This window comes from Ornithodoros turicata, chromosome 4, assembly GCF_037126465.1.
Source record: "Ornithodoros turicata isolate Travis chromosome 4, ASM3712646v1, whole genome shotgun sequence".
NCBI lineage: Eukaryota > Metazoa > Arthropoda > Arachnida > Ixodida > Argasidae > Ornithodoros > Ornithodoros turicata.
Genome location: NC_088204.1, coordinates 65,772,340 through 65,783,576, shown reverse-complemented (window position 1 = coordinate 65,783,576; position 11,237 = coordinate 65,772,340). Strand labels below are relative to the sequence as shown.

Here is an 11,237-nt window from a genome sequence, read left to right as displayed (position 1 = left end):
TACCGGTCGGGCATACGATTATGCAATTATTCATTCGACAGTATAGAGTCCTCGTTTCCTTTGCGGGCACTGTAAGCAGGTTCATACGGGGTTTTCAACCGGAATTTGTGCATCTCTGAGTGAGTCGGTGCATGCCGAACGTTGCAGGGTCGGCGCGCGCTCAGAGCACTACAGGAGCTTCTCGTTTAGTAATTACATCATGAATTCGGTAAATCGTTTTCGTCATTTCTCTTCATCACCGTGAACATCTCCAAGAGCTAAGGCCATGATGGTGAATAAACTCGTCGACAAGGCCATGTCGAAGGGTTCTGTGCAGAGCCGTTGCGAGGCGAGTTTGCGCCCGGGGCAGGGCAAATCTGAAGCACCTCCCCTCTCCCGTTGCCTCCAGAAGCTCTGTAAACAATGAAAAGAATACGCTGATTTGCACTGCCAAGATCGTTAATTCACATTCTCTCATTCCCGCATTATACTGTCCACCTAACCTGCCAGAGCTTGCCGTTCGGCGCCCTCCCTCCCGAGGGGCCTGCTCCTCTCGTACCCCCGTCGCTACGGCTCTGGCTCTGTGAAATCTACATCTGTCCATCTCCTGCTAAGCGTTGACCCTCAAGCCATAGCAATAGAAGGACTCGGCTGAGCTCCATTCCAACTTGGAATTTCCAGTTGAAAGTCCCATGTTTATTGACTCACTATATCCGAAGCATGACTTACTATACATGCAACAGGTTACGGAAGGACGTGTCCCAGGGCTCTGAAAATGCGTATACACAGAATGCTATTAGAATTACCTCCACTCGTCGTATTAGAAGAGTGGAGAAGATTGAGAATGGCTGCGGTGGAGCCTTTGGGTTGGCTTTGTCATTGAATAAGCCTTTAAGGGAGCAATGAGGTGACCTTGAACGTGCTCGAAATCCTGTGTCGTCTGTAAACTGTCCACCAGGAGTCACCGTGCAAAATATTTTCTCTCTACGGGGCGTTATAGCTGTGCAATCGAATGTAAAAAAAAAAAAAAGACATGATGACATAGGTTTGTTCATTGAATTTGCAGACATTTATCTGGGCTCCAGTTTTCATAAGGATTTCCACAACCTGCTGAGGAAACAACCGCTACACAACGCTTCACACGACCCTACACAATGCTAACGCAAGGTAGCATACTCAGGCAGACGAGCCTTTCGGGCTTGCTCCTATTCATCTTGGCGGCGCCGTCTCGCAGGCTTAGCCTTCTTTCGTTGCTGATCCTCCGCACAGCTTTCATAGTCCATGGCGCGTCCACGCAGACAAGTCGGCCACCACAGCTGCACCTGCACTGCGGGCACCGTGTTAAAATATGAAAACCCTTTTGGAACTCCCATTCACAACGCAACACAACCCTTCAACGACCCTTCACAAACGGTACACAACCTTCACACGACCCTATACACAACGCTAACGCAAGACAGCATCCGCAGGCAAACGAGCCTTTCGGCTACAGATGAAAGGCGATGAAAGAAAATGATGAAATATGAAGAAATAATGATGAAAGATGAAGCATGGTGAAAGAAATGAATGATCATCATTAATTTCTTAGGCACTGAGTATGTATTTGTCCCTTCCATGTGTTCCAGCCTAAGGACATCAGTTCCCATCATGTTCAGAGCCTTTCTGGCTTGCTCCTATTCATCTTAGCGGCGCCGTCTCGCAGGCTTAGCCTCCTTTCGTCGCTGGTCCTCCGCATAGTTTTCATAGTCCATGGCGAGCCCGCGCAGACACAGCTGCACCTGCCACTGCTGCCACACCGGCGCCACGTCGGGATATCCACATGCCCTCTCCCCTCGGAGCGGCTCCCCCCACTTCCGTGGCAACAGACACAACACGCCGCGATTCTTGCCTAGCAGGGTGGTGGTGGTGGTGGTGGTGTAACTGCTTGCCGTAGTCGGCCTCGCGAGGTGGGCAACGTCACGACTAACGCCTAGCCTAATTGCCTAGCAGGGACTCTAATGCTAACAGTCGGAGAAAGCAGCCACTGACGGCCAGCATGGTTCTCGCGTGACTGTATAACAATGCCCCGAGCCTTTCTTCCCTTTGCTTTTTCTTCTCAGCCCAGGCGCCGCTTATACATGCTTGAGCTGTGCCGCTGTGCGTCACTAGTCACGTGAGAGGAGTAGCATACGTAACGACGTCCTGTTCTTCTGCAACGATGAGAAGGTGTTTTCATATGTGTGCGGAACGTAGCCCTCGCGTTTGCTCTGTACGTCACCCGCGCTCATCGTTCTTTCGCGGGAACTCATTTAATTCGTTGGAGGACATTTTGCACCGAAAAGAAAAGGGGGGAAGTGGATTACTCAATAAATAATTGCCCGAAATTGTAATTAATCAGATTACTTGAAAAATCACTTGGTCACAAAACTAATCGACTCGCAAAAATACAAAAAAAAAAAGCAGACTATAGACCTCTCCCTGTTTGTAAACAAATGAGTCATAGTGTTCGACAGCGCCACCAACTTACGACGCTCAAAGCTATGGGCGAACAAGGTTGCGCAAGAAAGCCACGGTCTTGAGGGGATTACGATGGTCTCTGAAAGGGCCGCGACCTTCGGTCCTATATTTTTCATTCAATCGGAGGCAGCGAACAAGTGCCCATTCATGGAACCCAGCTACCGGCATGGATCCCCCTATCATTTTTTTCGTCAACGTCAACATCAACATGTATCTCGAGCGCATGAAGTACGCTAGGTCTCGTGGCCATTTCAGCAAGTGCAGGCTCGATTTGTTACGCGCTTTCATTCCGCTTCAGTCTCTGTCCCACGCTGTGCTTCACTGTCACCAGTTCCCTCTGAAACCGCTGCTCAGGAACTGGGCTTCCGGTGGACGTCGTCGCCAGCCAATGACGAGCATTTCCGACATATCGGGTGAAAGGTCGGGCGAGACGCCGGTCGAAGGTTGGGGTGAAAGGTCGCCTGAGGAAGGGAGCGAAAAGTCGCCTGAGGACAGGAGCGAAAAGTCGCCTGAGGATAGGAGCGAAAAGTCGCCTGAGGAAGGGAGCGAAAAGTCGAGTGAAGAGTCGCTTGGAGAGGCGTTTGCGCGAGGAACTTCTGTTTCGGAAATATCGGCTGACATTCATAGCGGGGAGCATGAGAGAACCACGCATACCGAAGTCTTCAGCGGTGAGCGGAGCGGTGTTACATCTGGATCCTCGGCTGCCACGTCCGGGACAACTACCGTGGGAGAGACCAGCACCAGCTCTGAGTAAGTTAATCTTTCACCCTATTTCTACGGCGCACTGGCCTTCTACACGCCGAGACTGGGAGGTGACACGGGTTCGAATCCTGTCACCGGCTGTACTGTCTGAGGTTTTCCCTGGGTTTTCCGAAGACTTTCCAGTCGAATGTCAGCACAGTTCCCCCTGAAGGCCCAGGGCGCATACTAACCCATACGTTCCCCACTCCTTCCTGCTGTCCTCTCTCCATCTGTCCACGTCTGTACGCCACTCATAGCCACAGTTGCTTCGCGGCGCTTACACGGAACTAAAAACTACGTCTACGTCGCACGTGTCGTATGCGTTTGATTTGCATAACCTAAATCACGAACACTATAGGGAACGTAACAATAAGGTGCCACAAGAGGACGCTACAAAATGTAACAGTCTCGGGCGAAACGTGCTTTACGATGGATGTTTTCATCGTTGCGATCGATAGTACGCCATTGTTCCAATTAATTGGTTGACATAGTATGCTGGTCTTCGCGGAGAGGACCAATTTCCGTATGTGTTACGCAACATTGCGTTTCACGTCCGATGCCAGTAGGTTCTGCGACGTGCATGCGTGATGTTTCCGTCATCATAAAAGAGCATTGAGGGCGGCTGATATGAATTTACTGCCTTTTCGAACTGCCACGCAAAATGTTTCCTTTGCGAAGCGCACATTTCCCGAGGAAATTAGTTTACAAGAAAGTGCGCGACGGCGGTGATCTCTCCAAGCTCCTCCTCGCGTGAGTGACGTCGCTTATCGGGGCATTTTTCATTGGCTGTCCAGAAGCGTCTGCTACAGCGCTGGATAAAGGCGACCTGTCAACTGCTCTGTGTTAGACGCAGCTGGTATACAGGGCTTGTGCAGATAAAGATAAACGAATGGGCTATACCAATGCAAACATGGCGGTCTCCGGAGAGCTGGGTGCATTTACCGCTAGGGGCGCTAACACTGCAGAAACCGCAACCGAAATAACAGGAATGGGTATCCAGGAGGGACTTCCATGCGGTTCCTTTGCCGGTGACACCCACAAGCGGTAGCTCGACGCGACTGTGCGAAGACCGCCATGCCCTATTCGAAATGCACGGAGAGCAAAGGTTGCGTGGGTGTACTTTTTATTACGCAGAGTTTGTTTACTATAACTTTTTTTGTTGGTTTTGGTCGCATCAGTGCGTCGGCGTGCGTCACCGGGAAGTTCGTGCGGTAATCATGCTTACCGCGCGAACTTCCCGGTGCTTGCAAGCAGCGTGTTACGTGCGTAAATGTGGGGCTACTTTATCTGCGCACACCCTTGGGTTTTCTCGCACGTTGTTTCGTTTACCGTTCACCACGCACGGCTCCAAATAAAACCAGAAAAAGAAGGCACGCGCATCACCACCTAGAAACAAGCCCTGATCGCTTGAGCAACGTGACGTAACAATTAGGAGTCCGCCAATCACGACGTTGCTTTCAGCGGCCGTAGCTATGGAAACTAGCCGCCATCAGCGGTATGGGGGGGGGGGGGGGATATGAAGATTTATTAAAGAAAAAAAAAAGCCGTATGGGCAACCAGTGGTAGACACAGAGAGCCTGTTTCAAAATAGTCTGCGGTGATTGGTGACATCTTGGCTCGCTGTTTGGATTGGCGGACTTTATATGTCTATACGTGCCAAAAAGTGAGCAGGCCTTCCGTATCTAGGTGGTGTTGGCACGCGCCTCACTATTGGCCGGATGGCATGACGTCGCAGACTCGAAGCCGAAAGAAGGTGCCCCTCACACTCGCTAGATTGGGAGCTCACTTGCGCATCAGGATTGCGTTCTGCATTAATGCTTTTTGCGCGATTATGTACCCTGTAGTGCTCTACCGGGCCCACGAGCCCCAAACAAGTCCACGCCCCCGTGTCCGATGCCCAAAAAATAAGCCACGTTTATTCTGCGCGAGCCATCCTTTCCTTTGCGAGTTTTGGTAGCAATCCTCTCAGGCATGCGCACGTTTCTAACGAGCCACATCGTTATCAGTATAAACGCTATTACAGCACATACCCCATGACTTGCAATCCCAATTTCTACTCCTCCTGATATACTTTTTTTAACCCTTCCATGCTCCTTTAACATCCCGTGAGTTCTGAAGGGTATACTGGTGCTGTTTACACATAACGAAGATATATATGGTTCATAGCAGACGTTGAGTTCTAGCTAATCCTTGTCTTCCCATTCCGTTTCAAACAGGGAATTCGGTTTCTTGTAAGTGCTACTTCAGCGACTTACATCCTGTCACACGTGTGGTCTCCAATTATCATTGAAACTAATGATCATTGAACGTGCGTCTAGCGTCCCCAAGTGTGTCAGGTGTGAACCTATCGGAGAGCATTGGATCCAATGCTCTCTGATAGGTTCACACGGTACACACGGGGTGGCGCTACGCGCATGTTCAATGCCCATTGATTTCAATGATTATTGAAGACTGCTCGTGTGACAGAGGTAATAATGGAACCCTTGTTGAACATGATGTTTCGTTTCAGTCCACCCGTCGGCAGCGAACGATTCGCGGCCATGATGGCTACTATCGTCCTCGCACTCGTCAGTGCTGCCCTGTTCGCGTATCTGTTCAAAATACTCTGTCATCGTACGTATTCCACCTCTTTGAAATCTACGATATATATCTAAGGGCCAGCTTGCACAAAGGAGGAGTGCCTGTGGTATTTCTTCAGTATCTTCGGTAGTGCTACTGCTGCGCGCTATTGCTCACCGTACCACTCGTGTATAAAGCATTGCCCAAGCTACTAAGAACAGCACTGAGGAATCTCCTGAGCGTTCGTGTGAGCGGGCTCAGCGCTACTCCTTTGGATGCCCCTGTGACGAAGAACCCTGGGGCATTCCAGCTCAAACGTCCCAATCGCGTGGCTCGACCATCGCCAATTTTCGTGAAACAAAAAGAAAAAAGAAAAAAAAGTCCTTCTCACTGACGTACATACGTTCTGTGTGAAATATTTCTTTAGGGATCAGCACGGAATTGCCGCTAGGGGGCTTCGAACTTCCGCTCCGAACCCAAAACCGTAACGCGTTTGAACAGGCACAGAGGGTGAACGGCTTTACATATCAGAAAAAATTCAACGCGTTTCCGAAAAGTTCAAACTAGGTATCATCAGATTTGCAGTCTCTGCGAGTGGAGAAATAGCGAGGTACGCTTCCGCGAAAGAGGCGTAAAATCGAACGAATTCAACATTTTTTTAAAAGAAAACACCATGAGCAGAAATTGCTAAGTTATATTTTTTATTTGTAGGGGTCTACCAGTGCATTCCACCGAAAAAGTTTGACGCCAGAAAATTAAGCTGTTAGGCTATAAAAAAAATGCGAAAGTTGGTACTTTTAGGAAAAATTGAAAACTTCGCCGAAGAAAGTGCAATTGGCGGACGCGCTAAAGGAACGAAATTTCCGCACAAATGTAGCATAGTTTCCCATTTATAAGTAAAAAAAAATTATCCAGGGTGTTTTTTGTTATACGACCGCGACGAATTTTTAAGTTCACCCTGGTGCGGCGCCCTCCTAATTCCACACAAAAGTCAGCGCAGAAACACCGGCCTTGACAAATTTCAAGCCATTTTATAGCACCCACCCTGTACTTCGAGGTGTCATGTAAGGACAGCAGACATGTACAAGATACTCAAACATGTATTTGAGATAAGATAATAAATACTAACGTTAGAATGTAATTAAGTATTTGAAATACAATTAAGATACTATTTATCCTTGAACGAAAAAAGTCACCGGTCACTGGTGAATGCTGCAAGTCGCGGCCATGTGACATACCGTGCATGCCTAACCGCATACCTAAACCCCGCATACTACGCTAGCCACCGCTGTGGGATAGTAGTCATCTAAACACAGGTCCCAAAAAGATGACAAAGAGATACCACATAACTCCACTAAGTATATGTGACCCAGAACAAAGCAAACTTCTAGCAGGTCTCTGCTCGGCGGAGGTCAGAATTCGGAGTCACTGCGTCAGGGCCCACATAATAGAACGTTCACTGGCCAAGGATTAGTACACACGGGGCAAGATCTCGAAATGGAGACTTCTAAGAAGAGCCAGTGTCCGGGTCAAGTCCGAGGGACTCAGGAAATTTCGACTGAAAACGCAAGATAATGGAAAGACGAGACAGAGTTTGAGAGGGAGATCCAAAATATTGAGTATTGAGTAGAAAATACCGTAAAATTTATTTTGAATAGAGTACAAATACACAAAACAAAAAGTATTGAGTAGAGTACCAAAATATCGCAAGTTGTATTTAAAATACAGTATTTTAAATTCAATACTCCAAATACGTACAAGTCTGAAGGACAGGGACCGAACGAATAGGACAGCACATGCTGAATACCAGCAAGGACCATTGGTTGTTGGTTTTGAGTCTACGCTGTCTACTTTCATGAGGGTGTTGCCCTAACAATAAATGTGTTTTATGACACCACGCTTTTTTCGTTTAATTCCAAAATTTGAAAATTTTCCAAATGCGCAGAAACATTCGTATTCGCAAGATATTCGCATTGCTAGGTTGAACAACTGTTGTCCTGCCAGCTTTCTTACTTGCATTTGCATTTGTTTCTTGCTTGTATTTGTTTCAGCCGATATTGACGATGATGACCTAGGAATCCCAGTAACAAGTAACGCATTTATAACACTCTCTCACTTTCTGATATACGTATATGCTTAGAATTGTCACGTTGTTCACGTTTGCCATGTAGTAGTCAAGTGAATGCTGGGTCGGTACTTATTTTACACCTCAAATGCAAATACCACGCATATTGTGAAACATGAAACACGGTACACATGAGTTAGGGGTAGAGACAATGAGGTTTCCCAACAAAAACGGACAACGGGTGTGGAGAAGACGTGAAAAGACGTAAGTATTTCTGTAAGGTTCCTCCGTTCATCCTTGCTTTCCTGCATTGTTTTGGGACATGCCATTCGTTAGGTGGACTTTTCCGAACGCGCTTTGTCTAGCACGATACAACGCGTAAGTATAACCACAATATTTCCAGTTCAGGGAAATAAGGTTGTCGTGCTTTATTCGTATTCCTCCATAACCAAGGTAAATATGTGTCAACATCGTTGGATATCTATGGGACTCACCAAAGGGTTCGAGCAAAGTTTGCAAAATGGCAAGTCATTCGGCTTTCTCTCAACCATTTTGTCCTAAACCAACATCATAATTAAATGCAATCGTTGTTCGTAGCTGCGCTGGTTGGGGTTTGTTGACGTATAGTTTGGTTCATGTCAAAGATTCCTCAGAAGGTCAACAACAACAACAACAACTTTATTTGATGAAGAATGGGGGGCGATGCTCTACCCCATTGCTTGTGGTGATGTGGGGAAGAAATGATTTAGTATAGCATATCCTCCAGTATACATCATTTCACGCGTGCTGTCTGACATTCATGATTGAAGCCACGGTATAAGGACGAGGCCTCATGGCATCGACAGAGCTTTCCATGCCGTGACCACGACGTGATCACGGGAGCGGGCTTATCCTCCTCTACGCCAACAGAAAACCATCGACTCATCATGCTCGCACCGGACTGCAACACGGATCTAGCACCTTGGAATTGCGCTGTCACGTATATTAATGGAAGTTTATTTCCAGCTTTATACGACTGACGCCTCCCAAAGGTTCCCGTGGCTCAGGGACCAAGATGACCGCCTTCCACACGGAGACTGCGAGGTGACATGGGTTCGAATTCATCCCCGCATCACCTGTGTTGTCTGCGCCGTTCCCCGAGGATTCTGCCCAGGAAGACTATCTCTCCCGAGCAACGTGCAGTCATATCGGCGGGCAGAGTGCTTGCTTTCATGTGCCAGACAATCCAGCCGGGGGCTATCACAAGAACCCTGTAGATCACAGTTGTCTCGCGACGTAAACCCCCAAGAACCCTGCTCCGCTGACCTTCACAATTTTGTTGGGTTGAATGGGTTGGGTTGGGTTGACGGGTCCTGTGTCAATAGCTCTCTAACAGGAATACAGTTGATGCCAATGGAAGCGTGCCAGTGCGTACGGAGCCGCATGCCACGAATTCAGGTGTAGACCGTCCACGTTCGTTGAGCACGCCAGTCTGCCTCGCTCAAGTTGGACTGGTTGTAGCAGGCCTCACAGCTGGAAGAAGCACCAAAGACTGTCATTGCGGACCGTCAATTGGGAAAGAGCATACAGATGCTCTTTTTTATTTATTGCAGTTGATAGAAATACGTGTATATGTGTGAATGAAATCTCCAACCGCACAGTAGCCACAAAGATCGTGAGCAAAAATAGTCTCGATATTTAGTAAAAAATAAAGGTTCTAAAGCGTTCGTGTGGTATAAAATGTTCTAAATGTACCAACGTACTTGCTTTAAGAACAGTGTTCAACATACACGCAGCAACACATACAGGAACGACAGCCTTGGAACAAACTTGCTAGCATCCTGTAATTTGCGAAGGGACATTGTGGCCTTGCAATTTTGACCTTAGGTAGCCCAGGCGCCGAGGATTTCGTCCGGGAAGAGGTGGTGTTCATCTTCAGTCTACTTCCGTATATTTTTTTCTTTTGATTTAGATATTTTGAACAATCTAGTATAGCGCCTTCCAGTACAGAGTAACTGATTGGATCTCATATGAACTTGGGGGTTTTACGCGCTGAAGGGATTCACCAAGTGGAGTTCGTTCAACGACGACTGCTTGCTTCCTTTTCATGAATTTATGCCCCTGTATACTCTGCCACCGTCCAGATCGTTGAATCCGTTGGTTTCTCCACTGTAGGTTCCGTAGCAGGAGCTGCTCCTGAACAGTCTGCAATATTTTTGGAAACTGCTTGACTACTGTCGGGTTCCCCCCCCCCCCCCCCCCCCACAAGGCCAGTCACATCGCCATACAAGCACGATATGGTTCCACTACAAAATGATAACGTGCGCTCCTGACCTACTAATGCTGCATCTATCGTGTGGCTGTTTTTTCCTGACACTCGAGGGGGACATATTCAGGAGACCTCTTCGGATGACAGGCTGTGCACATCTCACCAGCTCCCGTGGCACAGTGGTTAAGAAGATCGCTTTCCACGCCGAGACTGGGAGGTGACACGGGTTCGAATCCTGTCACCGGCTGTGCTGTCTGAGGTTTTCCCTGGGTTTTCCGAAGACTTTCCAGACGACTGTCGGCACAGTTCTTCCTGAAGTCGGCCCAGGACGCATTCAAACCCCCTTGTCCCGCACTCCTTCCTGCTGTCATCTCTCCATCTGTCCACGTCTGTACGCCGCTCATAGCTACAGTTGCTTCGCGGCGCTAACACGGAATTAAAAAAAAAACAAAAAAACTCTCGCTTCTTCCCTAGATATGGCTTCAGGGTCAGACCATTCACGAGGCAGTGAAGTTCTTACTCTGGTCGTGATCTGGTGTGTGGTCATGTCTCCTTTTCATCATCATCAAGAGCAAAAGATTTACAAATCTTAGCCGGGCGATTGAGGAGTGGGAGATCCCACTTCCCTTGGGAACGCTACCGCTGCTTGCGTAATTTCAGCTCGCAAGAACTGCTGGGGTTTGAATCACGTGAGACCCATGGGCAGCAACATTGCAGCGTTTAGGAAAGCGCTAGGGCTATACGGCGCCGTGTTGTATAGGAGGTCAATATGGTCACGTGTGCATTGTGCTTGAGCGGCTGAGAGTACACAAGGGATTTTCCCAGGAATCCCCAAACACACCACGAGGATCTTGCGCCAAACACCCTGTAGCAGCAGCGTCATCGTCATCACCAGCACCGCCATCGGTTGCGCGCACCACTGCGCGCGACCCGAGCTTTCGTTTTCGGTGGTGGTGGTGGTGGTGGTGGTGGTGGTGGGTCGTTTTCGGTTCATCGCCATTACCCGTCATTAAACCAATCAACCTCAGTAGAGCCTGGTCGCCTCTTTCCTCTCTCTACAACTGGTGACCCAAACATGATGGTGGAACGTTGGAACGCACAGTTTTTATAAAATAAAATAAAAACTGCCAAAAAACGCGAAAAAGCCGG

The 11,237-nt window shown here is 48.3% G+C and overlaps 1 protein-coding gene across 2 annotated transcripts; it reads left to right on the top strand.

Annotated features, from left to right (window-relative positions):
- Positions 1-2,626: 2,626 nt before the first annotated feature.
- On the top strand, positions 2,627-9,546 carry LOC135393329 (uncharacterized). 2 transcript variants are annotated; one of them, XR_010422580.1, is made up of 5 exons: positions 2,627-3,225; positions 5,433-5,447; positions 5,726-5,829; positions 7,827-8,363; positions 8,846-9,546. XR_010422580.1 is itself a non-coding variant. In XM_064623798.1 (4 exons), the coding sequence occupies exons 1-4, from the start codon at positions 2,642-2,644 to the stop codon at positions 7,913-7,915; spliced, it is 792 nt and encodes a 263-aa protein (XP_064479868.1). In that variant the 5' UTR covers positions 2,627-2,641; the 3' UTR covers positions 7,916-9,546. The 2 variants fall into 2 exon arrangements, 1 of the variants encoding a protein (XP_064479868.1); XM_064623798.1 differs by having other exon boundaries at positions 7,827-9,546.
- The last annotated feature ends 1,691 nt before the right edge of the window (positions 9,547-11,237 follow it).